This window comes from Sitophilus oryzae, unplaced genomic scaffold (assembly GCF_002938485.1).
Source record: "Sitophilus oryzae breed Bouriz unplaced genomic scaffold, Soryzae_2.0 scaffold_41_pilon_pilon, whole genome shotgun sequence".
Lineage (NCBI taxonomy): Eukaryota > Metazoa > Arthropoda > Insecta > Coleoptera > Curculionidae > Sitophilus > Sitophilus oryzae.
The window spans coordinates 523864-538901 of record NW_022146996.1 but is presented as its reverse complement, the minus strand read 5'-3'; the positions used below and the strand labels follow the sequence as shown (position 1 = coordinate 538901).

The 15038-nt window shown below is 34.5% G+C and overlaps 2 protein-coding genes and 1 pseudogene across 2 annotated transcripts; 2 read left to right on the top strand and 1 right to left on the bottom strand.

The window, feature by feature from the left end:
- Positions 1–242: 242 nt before the first annotated feature.
- Positions 243–2522, bottom strand: LOC115885694 (protein ALP1-like). The gene is made up of 2 exons (XM_030904677.1): positions 1285–2522; positions 243–1067 (listed from the first exon to the last, which is right to left on the bottom strand). The coding sequence occupies exons 1-2, from the start codon at positions 1753–1755 to the stop codon at positions 243–245; spliced, it is 1296 nt and encodes a 431-aa protein (XP_030760537.1). The 5' UTR covers positions 1756–2522.
- Positions 2523–12727: 10205 nt separating this feature from the next.
- Positions 12728–14089, top strand: LOC115885692 (annotated as a pseudogene).
- A 13-nt stretch (positions 14090–14102) lies between these two features.
- LOC115885691 lies at positions 14103–14462 on the top strand. Its single transcript, XM_030904676.1, has one exon. The coding sequence runs from the start codon at positions 14103–14105 to the stop codon at positions 14460–14462; it is 360 nt and encodes a 119-aa protein (XP_030760536.1).
- The last annotated feature ends 576 nt before the right edge of the window (positions 14463–15038 follow it).

The window sequence follows — 15038 nt, the reverse complement described above, 5'->3', positions numbered from 1 at the left end:
TGAAGATTGCAGTTTTTTTCAAAACGTCAATAATAAAAAAGTTTTTCCTCTTGTAAAGACAATCTGGAGACGTAAAGACAAACGACTACTTTTGTATTACTAGGATTAGGTTTATTTTATTTTTATTATCATTTATATCGTTATTTGTAATCATAATTATTATAATTATCATTTGAATTTAAATAAAACTATATAACTGAACTTCAAATATTTTTATTTAACCAATCAAAACTGTTTAAACTTCAATATTTATCTTGCCATGCGACTTTGCCCTGGCTTGTTAGAAAAAAATCACGAAATTCATCTCTTATCTCATAAGCACTTGCTGATGCTTTCCTTGGTACTTTACGTAACGGAAATAATGAAGTCATATTCGTTTGATCTACCCTCCATTGCCCCGATATCATTGTTCCACTTTCAAAATCTTCTGTGTCGAACGTCCCAGGAGGTGTGTAAATATTTTTTGATGTAGAGCTCCTTTTTAGAAAATTGTGTAAATGCACACAAGCCAACACGACTTTTGTTGCTTTATTTGGTTCAATAAGCATTGGCTTTCTTAATACCCTAAATACGGAGGATATAATACCAAATGCATTTTCCACTATCCTACGAGCACGACTGATGCGATAGTTGAAAATTCTTTCACCTGAACCTCTATCGTGCAGACCTGCATATGGTTTTAGAAGATGTGGCTGTAGTGTGAAAGCGTCATCGCCTATGAAAGCGTAAGGTACAGGATTTGATCTTCCAGGCAATGGACTGGCTTCAGGCAAATTCAAGTCATTTTTTGCAATTAATGATTTTAAAGTAGTATTTGCAAATACACCGCCATCGGAAATTCGGCCTTGACATCCAGCATTCACAAAAATAAAACAATAATTTGCATCAACTACTCCGAAAAGAACAATGCTGAAAAAGCCCTTATAATTAAAGTATTCCGTTCCACTTCCAAAAGGGGCTTGTAACATAACGTGTTTTCCATCCATGGAACCGAGGCAGTTTGGAAAATTCCATTGTCGATAAAAATCTGTAGCAATACCCTGCCACTCTTCTGCCGTTGTAGGTAACTGAAAAAGAAATAAAACTCTGTATAGATATACCTATAGCTCTTTCTCCCTCTGTTATGCGTAAACGTGACGCCTCCATCAAATTTAATTATCAATTATCGTCCAATTATCGAATAGCCGCCTAAGAAGTTTCGCTTCAGAAATGAAAAAGTAACGGTCGATATTAACTAACTATTTTATAATTACTAATTTAATCTGAAATTTATGATTTACATACCTTAACATTCTCTTGTAAACATTCTATTAGTGCATCACATACTTCAGGCACAATAAGTGATATAAGTTGTTTAGAAACTTTAAATAAGTACATTAGACTTTGATAGGAGTCTCCAGTCGCCAAAAACCGTAACGTTATTGCTAGCCGTTCTACAACAGGTACTGCATCCCTAAATCGTGTGTCAGATTTTTGAATCTTTGGACCAATTAGATTTATCAGGTGCTCAAAGTCAGAACTACTCATCCTACAAAAATTTTTGAAACTCCCCTTGTATTCTAATCCCCAATTCAGAGGGGCGCAATCATCCTTTTTTAGATCTTCTAATAGATGAGTTCCACTATATATAGACCTTGCTTGTAGGCTATGGCGGACCCAAAACCGCCTTTTTCTCGATTTTCTTTCACTTTCTTCAAAAATAATTACGCACGCCGCTGCTGCGAGCAGAGCATCTTTCTCGCCAAAACAATTCATGATTACTAAAACTATAATGTGGACGTCGCCAGGTTTTTTAACATGTTACATGTAGCTTGTTATATAGCAATGTTATATAACATGTTACTAAATGTGGACCCTCCTTTAGGTAGGTAAATACTAGCGTTGTTTTATTATGTGAAATTTGAATAAGTCCATCTTTGTACTGAATATAAGAATGAATTTTGCATAACTCCTTTATTTTTCAACAGGTAACTATTATCATCTATTATCATCAACAGGTAACTATTATAATGATACGGAACATGAAAACATCAAAAAAGCATTATATCAAGCGGCACATGAAGCTTTGGGATACGAAGCTGGAAAACACGTAAAAAGGAAACCGTCGTGGCTCACTGACGAAATTAAATACTTAATAACAGAAAAACATAAGGCTTATAACAACTGGCTTACAAACAGGACAACGGAGAACAGGTATCAATACAAACTTAGAAACAACGAAGTCAGACAAGCAATAAAACAAGAAAAAAAACAGAACTTGGGAAAACAAATGCGTGGAGATTGAGAGCATGATAGGAGGTGCCCAGAGCACAGAAGTCTGGAGAACTATTAGAGAACTAAAATCAGATACAAAGGTAAGGAACAACACATGGATTGACCTAAAAACCTGGACATCCCACTACAAGGCACTATTAATTGAAAGTAGGCCAGAGGACATAGCAGAAGACTCAGCCAATATAGAAGAACATCTAGAAACAAAACTAAATATATCAGTGGCACAAGTAAAAATTCGATAGCAAGCTTAGTGTTTTTTTAATTAATATTCAGTCCTTACGACATAAAACGGATGAATTATATCTTTTATTAGAAGAGCTCAATTTTCCAGAAATTGATGCCATAACTGAACATTGGTTAAATATGGATGAGCCTGTATTTGTCAAAAAATACACTACATTAACTAGATTCGATAGAAGTAACTCATCTCATGGAGGTACTATGATAATGTCTACTAACAACGACTTTTCGGCAGTAACTAAGTTCGATACTCTGATATCCGAAAACATTTTTGAATTTTCCGTCGTTTATCATAATGCTTTTGACCTCTATATTATTTGTATTTACAGAACACCTGACGCTGACGTACATATTTTCAGTCAAAAATTGCTAAGCTTGCTTGAATCCCTACCTATAAAAAGTAAATTAATTTTGTGTGGCGATCTGAATATTGACTTTTCCAGTGTGTGTGCAGCTAAGGAGTCTCTCCAGTCCATTTTTCATTCTTTTAGTATACTCATGCATGTTGACTCACCACAAGTAAAAAAAGAACTTAATAAGATGAAAAATAAAAGATCTCCAGGTCCAGGTAATATCCCAGCTGAGCTACTAAAATGCGGGGGCTACGCTCTGATCGAACGTTTGGTAGCCCTTATGAAGAAGTGCCTAGCAATCAATAGAATACCCCAAGAATGGAAAACCTCTCATTTAGTATCCATATTCAAAAAGGGAAATCGGAGAGACCCTGGATGCTACAGAGGACTAAGTGTGAATTGTACGATGGGCAGGTTGTTTAGTAAAATTCTACAATCCAAACTTAGAGCAAATGTTGGCCATAAAATTGGAGAGGACCAAAGTGGATTTAGACCGGGCAGATCTTGTGTTGACAACCTTTTCATACTTCAGCAGCTTCTGGAAAAACAAATATCCGTAGAACAGGAAGTTCACTTGGCTTTTGTAGATCTTGAAAAAGCCTACGATACAATACCCCGTCAAAAATTGTGGAAGGCCCTCGAACGGCTAGACTGGAAATAATTAAACAACTGTACAATAATAATGTATCGCTCATAAAAGTAGGAAATCGACTGTCTGAACCTATACTAACCACAAAGGGTCTCAGACAGGGCTGCAGTCTCTCCCCTTTGCTTTTCAACGCCTATGTAGAAGTCGCGCTAGAAGAATGGAAAAGACAATGTGAACCTATGGGTATTCCTATAGGCGCACAAAAATTGTTCACTTTAAATTTTGCTGACGACCAGGTGGTGCTTGAGCAGGATGCGTTTGACCTTGAATATATGATGAGAAGACTCTATGTACAATATGAGAAGTGGGGTCTACAAGTAAGTCTTAAAAAACAGAATATCTAGTAGTCAATAGTGAAGCGGCCTTTGAAGTTCTGATTACCGATGATACTCAGGTCACACAAGTCAACAACTTCAAATTTAATAAATATTTAGGGTCAATCGTGACTAAACAGGGCATTGGAGAGGACGAAATTAAACTCCGCATTCAAGCTGGCAAGAGAGTAGTGGGATGCTTGAATTCATTGTGGTGGGATCAGCATCTCTCTCTTAGAACCAAAAAACGGCTGGGACAAATCTTGGTGGAATCTGTGGTGTGCTATGGTTGCGAAGTATGGGCTCTAACAGCCGAAATGAAACGGAGACTTACAGCAGTCGAAATGGACTATCTCAGAAGGAGCGCAGGTGTATCGAAAATGGACCGAATTACCAACATAGAGATTAGACACCGAATGAATGCTCCAGAGACAATTATAGACAGGGTCTCAAGTGGTTTGGCCATCTATTAAGAATGCCGGAAGGTCGATGGCCGAAACGTCTGTTTCAGTGGAGTCCTCCACAAAGAAGAAAGCGAGGTAGACCAAGAAGGTCGTGGAACAACACAATTAGGCATGCGATGGCATCCAGAGGCTGGAGAGCTGGATGCGCATTTGATAGAGAGGTTTGGCGAAGGCGAACGGGAAAGCAGCAGTAGCTGCATGCGTTTGATTAATGGACAACCAATGTCTAATCAAAATCCTGTATATATATATATATATATATATATATATATATATATATATATATATATATATATATATATATATATATATATATATATGGTTATATATATATATATATATATATATATATATATATATATATATATATATATATATATATATATATACAGGGTGTCCCAGAAATGAGTGCAGATATTTTAAGGGGTGGTAGATCTGGCCAAAAGAAACATATTTTCTCTTTACCATTTTTTAAAATAGATTGAAAATAACCGAGTTATTTAACTTTGAAAGTTAAAAAAAATTGCGACATTTTGAGAGCCGCCGGGGAATCTCGCGGATCTCGGCTTCATTCGCCGCCCGCTGTTGCCACATCGACTAGAAAAGACTTAAAAGTACTTGCAAAATCCACACCAACCAAGAGGTTCTGCAGAGGTGCGTTACTTTTTTTAAGTGGGTGATCGCCAGTAGCCCTACTTTCCACATTACACAAATTAAACTAAAGAGAAAAAACTTGCCAAACAATAAAAAGATATCCCTATAGCAGAGATACAACTGCAGAGCTTTCTTTTTTCCATTTTACCACTCTTAAAACTGCACATAACTACACTTAAACTACACTAAAGCACTAAAACTACACTTAATAACATCACTTCACTACAATTCTTAACAACACTATACAAATTTTCAACTGTGAAAATATTGGCTCTCCCTATTAATTTTGCTAAATCGTAAATGGTTTTAAAGATACATTACTAATTTGCACAAAAGGGGATCCAATATCTCGACAGTTCAAAATTTGCATGGATATAATATATTTCCAAGGATGCACCACCCGGTATACCCTTCGCTTCTTGACTGCATGCTATTACAATAATTGTTCATGACGACCTCCATTTCAATACATGCTCTCCTTCTTCTGAGCATGGAATTTTTAACGTTTTGCAGCAATTCTTCGTTGCTTTCCCGAATCCCTCAAATGCTGAACCATACTTACAAAGGTTTGAGCATTAGGGATTTATCTATTCGGATACTCTTCGGAATAAGTCTCCGAGCTTCTACAGCGCTTTCCCCTGTCAGAAAGTACCTATGCTCTTAACATATCCACCTTCTTCGAATTTGTATACTCCATCGCAATTTGCCTATACCGATACCGATTACCGACACAAAAATATGCACTAACGAACATTTCACAACACTTTAAACACAATCTCCGATCACTTTCTCGAATTTTAAAAGCTCGACAATATTAGAAATTAGATCGATTTCTAATAGAATGTACATGCTTTGTGTACATGCGATTAATAATGTCGTTAATATAATACACAGGAATCTGTAATTTTCTCCCCACACCGCCCATTTCATTGGAAAAAAACGGCGGCAAGTTTTCTGCTTTTGAAATTACGATCGATGGCATTTTTTATTGTGTAAAAAAGTGGATGGTAAATGGCATCGATCGTAATTTCTCAGGCAATTTAACGTCTTAGCAGGTATACTTATTTTTTTATCAAAAAAAGCTTTATAGAAAAAAATAACTGAACATGTTAGTTAGCTTTATTACTAATTAAACTATTCAAAGCATGTTCTGATATTAGTAAAAAATTTAAGTAAAAAATATAGCAAATTTTATAGTTTGACGACGTTATAATTAACAATAGGCAAATGGAAAAAAATTACCCTAACTACATATTAGAGACATAATTCCATACCTAGAAATACCGTATGGTCGAAAAAACGGCGTCAGAATGGCTTGAAAATAACGGTCGGTGACATTCTCCATAAAATTTTACACATAAATTGACAGCGATCTTTATCACATAGCCATCGCTGACGCCATTTTTCTCACGACCATGTATTTCCCATTAATCACATGGTGGCAATACTAATTTATATTTAAAGAGATATATCTAAGTATTGTGTATAAACTAGGTATTTTTATTAGCAATCATATTTAAGCTATTATGACTCATATCATATCCTAATTATTTGAAACTTGAAACATAATATTTACTCTATTATATTCATGTAACTAAATTTTCTAATATTAATAACTCTCTGATAATAAAAAACAAGAGTGTGTTTTGAAAAAAGTAAAAGCATAATTACTGTGTATTGACTTTGTGTGAAAAGCAACCTATTTGAAACACATTTACGTAACTACAGAATAGTTTAAAAAGAACTTACACACATGTTTTTTAGTCTATTTTCTTTATTATATTTGAAAACTACAGTCCCCTTCAATACATAAAACATTTATATTCAAATATACTCTCTAGATAGAGCTCCAATTTTTATATGAAATGAGAATTTGTTCACACATAAACTACCGTATGATCGAGAAAAACAGCGTCAACGATGGCTATGAAATGAAGGTCGCTGTCATTTATATGTAAATTTATATAGGAAATGTCATTGATTGTCATTTCCCAGCCAACTAGACGCCGTTTTTTCGATCATATGGTACATTTTATGTATTTTATTCTTTATTTTAATTACTACAAATGGTCTTGATATTTTTCTTTTGAATACATATATTCTTGTTACTCTCTTTCATCTTTGTCTCTAATATACAGATGCATTGCAATTTGTTGTTAGTATATTTATGTAATCATTTCAAAATCCTAAAAATAAAATGGTTATCACATGCTTTCCAGATATCCATATCCACAATATTCTGTGTGTAAATATGTTCAATTTTTAATAACCCATTCACTAAATGTAAGATTTGTGAGACAACATACAGGTAGCTGTTTAAATAATTTTCAATCTTTGTATGTAATAATAGATTTCACATATTATATGCATTACACAATATGCATTACCTGCAATAATAAAAGATATTTTCTTTAAAGTGTATAATTCTATCTAACACACTTCTAATAAAGTATACTCTGACTCTTTGAACATTTGTTACAGCTTCTAATAATTAGGTATATCGATAACTTCCTAAGAAATTTTGTTAGCACTTTTAGTTAGTTTACCATTTTTCTCAATATATTCTGCATAATATATGACTCGATACATTCACCTAGAATAAAATCAATAATATCATTTATGAATAGAAAACTACATGTATAACTTTTTCGTTAATATTTGCAATTTCAGACCAGAACTTGTCTGAAGAGAACTTTCTTAGTTTGTTTAAAAATATCTTACCGTATAACATAAATTTACATCTGAATTAATCTAATCAGATCAAATTTTCTTCATAGTATAGAAAACATCGAAACTATTTGACTGGTAATCGAGCTATCAATAAGCTGACACTAAAATTTAATGCATAATTAAATGGGATAATTATTTTCATGTAAAACAAAACTTTATACTTAATAAGACCACAGGAGTACATAATAACAGTGTTACTGAGATTTTTGATTTAATGTATTGCTTGGTATTTGTAGATCTATTATTGTATTGTGATTACAATTGCCTTCTTCTCCATTGATGCATCCTAATTTAAGATTACTGATTTTCTAATACATAATTAAAGTGAAATTATTTTTTCCTACCATTACATAATTAATTTCTTCCTACCATTGGGTAGATACCTGAAAGGTTAATAAATTAAAACAATTTATTAAGACATTTAAACTGTTTACCTCATTTCTCACATATTTTTTGACACCAAACATTATAAATAAATCAAAAAATATTCGTATACCAACTGAATTATATGATATTTCATTTTGAATAATAAAAGTACTTTTTACAGGTTTATTTGGCATTGTTTGCATTGTTTTTGTTGTTTTTCTGTTTTGTTTTTGTGGGAGTTTAATAACCCACGATTAACCATAAACATAACCTTAAACTACACACCATACTAGGGATGTACGATTCGAATCGATTATTATCAAATCGACGTGATTTTATCAAACGATTTTTTGGTATAATCGATCTTTTTAATTTTTTTAAATCGAAGACCGATTTTATTTATACAGTTTTACAGGTTTATTTATTTGTTAGAATTTAGAATAAGAAAAAACACTTTAGTTTTGCTGGAATATTTGTTTGCAGTGCATCCCTAGTAAAAGGCCATCTAGCAATGAACTGAAAAATTAAGTGTAAGTGCTCGCTGCCGCATGCGCCGATGTTTGTTTATCGCTTTGATATCAGGTGTCAGATTTTTGTCGGGGCTTCCCATATTTTTATATTTTAGATAACGTAGAATACTCTTTGATTTTACCTTAATTCTTTCTTGGGTATACCCTCTCTTGTACTTTTATTTTATTTTTGGGATATCCCTACTCCATACATTAAACATTTAGAAAATTGATTTATCTATCTTTATACAACCACCAAAACGTTGACCCATAATAGTAATACATCAGTCCAGTAGAGGGACGCTAAGGTAAAAATTTCTAAATAAAAATTTGTAATTTGTAATTCCTTCAGTGTTTTCGAAATCGTTGTCGGGGTTGCGTCGGTTTTGAAGAAATGTCGAAGAAAACCCCGGACTGTCTACCATCAGCCTCTGGATATAAGTAGTTATTAAAGCAAGTTTTTTTAACATTTTTTATGTATTTATGAGTTTAGTGTTTGATTATTGTCATGTGAAAAATTTTAAATAATATTTTAAAAGTGATAGGCATGTGATAGGTTTGTGATGTTCAGTTTAATAGATATTTGGTGTGTATGTGTTTACGTATATGTGTGCTGGATAAAAACACTTTCATTAAAAGGGGGTAAGCTCTAACTAAACATTAAAGGTTATAATTGTTTATTGAAACGATTGAAAATATTTCCTAATATGGCGAAAAAGAAGCTATAATTGTTAAGATTTATTTTTCAGTTTACTCCACTGTAAAAAGTATTTAAAATATTGCGCGTTTCTCTAGAATTAGTAGAGCAATCTACACTAATATGAATAAAATGAATTTTCGTATTTTTTTCTGTAGCAACTTAAAATAATTGAATTTAAAGATAAACATGCAGAATGTGGGTATGGTGTAGGAGGTGGCAACGTTGCATTCTCTCCGACACTCTCTATGCCCGGTAAACGAATTTCCCAGGGGAGTGAACAGTGGCACTCAAAAGTTTTTCAATATTTTCCGGAAAATGTCAAGAAAAATATAAAATTTTCAACATTTTTTTTCGCAAAAAAACCTCATAGGCGTGTTTCTGGGGTTGAACTATACTACCAGTTAAAATATCTGCACTCATTTCTGGGACACCCTGTATATATATATATATATATATATATATATATATATATATATATATATATATATATATATATATATATATATATATATATATATATATATATATATATATATATATATATATATATATATATATATATATATATACAGGGTGTCCCAGGAAATGAGTAAATGATATTTTAACTAAAATAATATTTTATATATATATATATATATATATATATATATATATATATATATATATATATATATATATATATATATATATATACAGGATTTTAGATTAGACATTGGTTGTCCATTAATCAAGCATGCAGCTACTGCTGCTTTCCGTTCGCCTTCGCCAAACTTCTCTATCAAATGCATCCAGCTCTTCCAGCTCTCTGGATGCCATCGCTTGCCTAATTGTGTTGTTCCACGACCTTCTTGGTCTACCTCGCTTTCTTCTTTGTGGAGGACTCCACTGAAACAGACGTTTCGGCCATCGACCTTCCGGCATTCTTAATAGATGGCCAAACCACTTGAGACCCTGTCTATAATTGTCTCTGGAGCATTCATTCGGTGTCTAATCTCTATGTTGGTAATTCGGTCCATTTTCGATACACCTGCGCTCCTTCTGAGATAGTCCATTTCGACTGCTGTAAGTCTCCGTTTCATTTCGGCTGTTAGAGCCCATACTTCGCAACCATAGCACACCACAGATTCCACCAAGATTTGTCCCAGCCGTTTTTGGTTCTAGAGAGAGATGCTGATCCCACCACAATGAATTCAAGCATCCCACTACTCTCTTGCCAGCTTGAATGCGGAGTTTAATTTCGTCCTCTCCAATGCCCTGTTTAGTCACGATTGACCCTAAATATTTATTAAATTTGAAGTTGTTGACTTGTGTGACCTGAGTATCATCGGTAATCAGAACTTCAAAGGCCGCTTCACTATTGACTACTAGATATTCTGTTTTTTAAGACTTACTTGTAGACCCCACTTCTCATATTGTACATAGAGTCTTCTCATCATATATTCAAGGTCAAACGCATCCTGCTCAAGCACTATCTGGTCGTCAGCAAATTTTAAAGTGAACAATTTTTGTGCGCCTATAGGAATACCCATAGGTTCACATTGTCTTTTCCATTCTTCTAGCGCGACTTCTACATAGGCGTTGAAAAGCAAGGGGAGAGACTGCAGCCCTGTCTGAGACCCTTTGTGGTTGGTATAGGTTCAGACAGTCGATTTCCTACTTTTATGAGCGATACATTATTATTATTGTACAGTTGTTTAATTATTTCCAGTCTAGCCGTTCGAGGCCTTCCACAATTTTTTGACGGGGTATTGTATCGTCGTAGGCTTTCAAGATCTACAAAAGCCAAGTGAACTTCCTGTTCTACGGATATTTGTTTTTCAGAAGCTGCTGAAGTATGAAAAGGTTGTCAACACAAGATCTGCCCGGTCTAAATCCACTTTGGTCCTCTCCATTTTATGGCCAATATTTGCTCTAAGTTTGGATTGTAGAATTTTACTAAACAACCTGCCCATCGTACAATTCACATAGTCCTCTGTAGCATCCAGGAGGGTCTCTCCGATTTCCCTTTTTGAATATGGATACTAAATGAGAGGTTTTCCATTCTTGAGGGTATTCTATTGATTGCTAGGCACTTCTTCATAAGGGCTGCAAACGTTCGATCAGAGCGTAGCCCCCTGCATTTTAGTAGCTCAGCTGGGATATTACCTGGACCTGGAGATCTTTTATTTTTCATCTTATTAAGTTCTTTTTTTACTTGTGGTGAATCAACATGCATGAGTATACTAAAAGAATGAAAAATGGACTGGAGAGACTCCTTAGCTGCACACACACTGGAAAAGTCAATATTCAGATCGCCACACAAAATTAATTTACTTTTTATAGGTAGGGATTCAAGCAAGCTTAGCAATTTTGACTGAAAATATGTACGTCAGCGTCAGGTGTTCTGTAAATACAAATAATATAGAGGTCAAAAGCATTATGATAAACGACGGAAAATTCAAAAAATTTTCGGATATCAGAGTATCGAACTTAGTTACTGCCGAAAAGTCGTTGTTAGTAGACATTATCATAGTACCTCCATGAGATGAGTTACTTCTATTGAATCTAGTTAATGTAGTGTATTTTTTGACAAATACAGGCTCATCCATATTTAACCAATGTTCAGTTATGGCAACAATTTCTGGAAAATTGAGCTCTTCTAATAAAAGATATAATTCATCCGTTTTATGTCTTAAGGACTGAATATTAATTAAAAAAACACTAAGCTTGCTATCGAATTTTTACTTGTGCCACTGATATATTTAGTTTTGTTTCTAGATGTTCTTCTATATTGGCTGAGTCTTCTGCTATGTCCTCTGGCCTACTTTCAATTAATAGTGCCTTGTAGTGGGATGTCCAGGTTTTTAGGTCAATCCATGTGTTGCTGTTTCACTTACCTTTGTATCTGATTTTAGTTCTCTAATAGTTCTCCAGACTTCTGTGCTCTGGGCACCTCCTATCATGCTCTCAATCTCCACGCATTTGTTTTCCCAAGTTCTGTTTTTTTTTTGTTTTATTGCTTGTCTGACTTCGTTGTTTCCTAAGTTTGTATTGATACCTGTTCTCCGTTGTCCTGTTTGTAAGCCAGTTGTTATAAGCCTTATGTTTTTCTGTTATTAAGTATTTAATTTCGTCAGTGAGCCACGACGGTTTCCTTTTTACGTGTTTTTCAGCTTCGTATCCCAAAGCTTCATGTGCCGCTTGATATAATGCTTTTTGATGTTTTCATGTTCCGTATCATTATAATAGTTACCTGTTGATGATAATAGATGATAATAGTTACCTGTTGAAAAATAAAGGAGTTATGCAAAATTCATTCTTATATTCAGTACAAAGATGGACTTATTCAAATTTCACATAATAAAACAACGCTAGTATTTACCTACCTAAAGGAGGGTCCACATTTAGTAACATGTTATATAACATTGCTATATAACAAGCTACATGTAACATGTTAAAAAACCTGGCGACGTCCACATTATAGTTTTAGTAATCATGAATTGTTTGGCGAGAAAGATGCTCTGCTCGCAGCAGCGGCGTGCGTAATTATTTTTGAAGAAAGTGAAGAAAATCGAGAAAAAAAAGGCGGTTTGGGTCCGCCATAGCCTACAAGCAAGGTCTATATATAGTGGAACTCATCTATTAGAAGATCTAAAAAGGATGATTGCGCCCCTCTGAATTGGGGATTAGAATACAAGGGGAGTTTCAAAAATTTTGTAGGAAGAGTAGTTCTGACTTTGAGCACCGGATAAATCTAATTGGTCCAAAGATTCAAAATCTGACACGATTTAGGGATGCAGTACCTGTTGTAGAACGGCTAGCAATAACGTTACGGTTTTTGGCGACTGGAGACTCCTATCAAAGTCTAATGTACTTATTTAAAGTTTCTAAACAACTTATATCACTTATTGTGCCTGAAGTATGTGATGCACTAATAGAATGTTTACAAGAGAATGTTAAGGTATGTAAATCATAAATTTCAGATTAAATTAGTAATTATAAAATAGTTAGTTAATATCGACCGTTACTTTTTCATTTCTGAAGCGAAACTTCTTAGGCGGCTATTCGATAATTGGACGATAATTGATAATTAAATTTGATGGAGCGTCACGTTACGCATAACAGAGGGAGAAAGAGCTATAGGTATATCTATACAGAGTTTTATTTCTTTTCAGTTACCTACAACGGCAGAAGAGTGGCAGGGTATTGCTACAGATTTTTATCGACAATGGAATTTTCCAAACTGCCTCAGAGTTTCCATGGATGGAAAACACGTTATGTTACAAGCCCCTTTGGAAGTGGAACGGAATACTTTAATTATAAGGGCTTTTCAGCATTGTTCTTTTCGGAGTAGTTGATGCAAATTATTGTTTTATTTTTGTGAATGCTGGATGTCAAGGCCGAATTTCCGATGGCGATGTATTTGCAAATACTACTTTAAAATCATTAATTGCAAAAAATGACTTGAATTTGCCTGAAGCCAGTCCATTGCCTGGAAGATCAAATCCTGTACCTTACGCTTTCATAGGCGATGACGCTTTCACACTACAGCCACATCTTCTAAAACCATATGCAGGTCTGCACGATAGAGGTTCAGGTGAAAGAATTTTCAACTATCGCATCAGTCGTGCTCGTAGGATAGTGGAAAATGCATTTGGTATTATATCCTCCGTATTTAGGGTATTAAAAACAGGGCATTGGAGAGGACGAAATTAAACTCCGCATTCAAGCTGGCAAGAGAGTAGTGGGATGCTTGAATTCATTGTGGTGGGATCAGCATCTCTCTCTTAGAACCAAAAAACGGCTGGGACAAATCTTGGTGGAATCTGTGGTGTGCTATGGTTGCGAAGTATGGGCTCTAACAGCCGAAATGAAACAGAGACTTACAGCAGTCGAAATGGACTATCTCAGAAGGAGCGCAGGTGTATCGAAAATGGACCGAATTACCAACATAGAGATTAGACACCGAATGAATGCTCCAAGAGACAATTATAGACAGGGTCTCAAGTGGTTTGGCCATCTATTAAGAATGCCGGAAGGTCGATGGCCAGAAACGTCTGTTTCAGTGGAGTCCTCCACAAAGAAAGAAAGCAAGGTAGACCAAGAAGGTCGTGGAACAAACACAATTAGGCAAGCGATGGCATCCAGAGAGCTGAAAGAGCTGGATGCATTTGATAGAGAGGTTTGGCGAGGCGAACGGGAAAGCAGCAGTAGCTGCATGCTTGATTAATGGACAACCAATGTCTAATCAAAATCCCGTATATATATATATATATATATATATATATATATATATGAAGAACTAAGAATATATATATATATATATATATATATATATATATATATATATATATATATATATATATATATATATATATATATATATATAACTATTATAAAAAAATCAATACTTAATAGCAGTTCCCTAATGTTTTTTTATCCAAATTCCACTTTCACTCCAATAACATTATTTTTAAAGAAATAAAATAGTTTTTTGCTGTCCTGTAAAATTTAGGTTTCGGAACTTGACAATTTTCACATTAGGCTGACGATATACCACTCTTTGATGTAAGTCTTGGGGGGTATTGATTTCATTTTTATAAATTATGTTATGGAGCGCCCCCCAAAAGAAAAAATCCATTGGCGACAGGTCCGGGGACCTCGCTGGCCATTCTACGCCATTTCCATTCCATCTTCCATTGAACTGCTGTTTTAAATAAGTTCTTACAACTCCGGAGTTGTGGGCTGGTGCCCCTTCCTGTTAAAACCAAAGATGAGGTAGTCTAGCGAGAGGAATATCATCTAG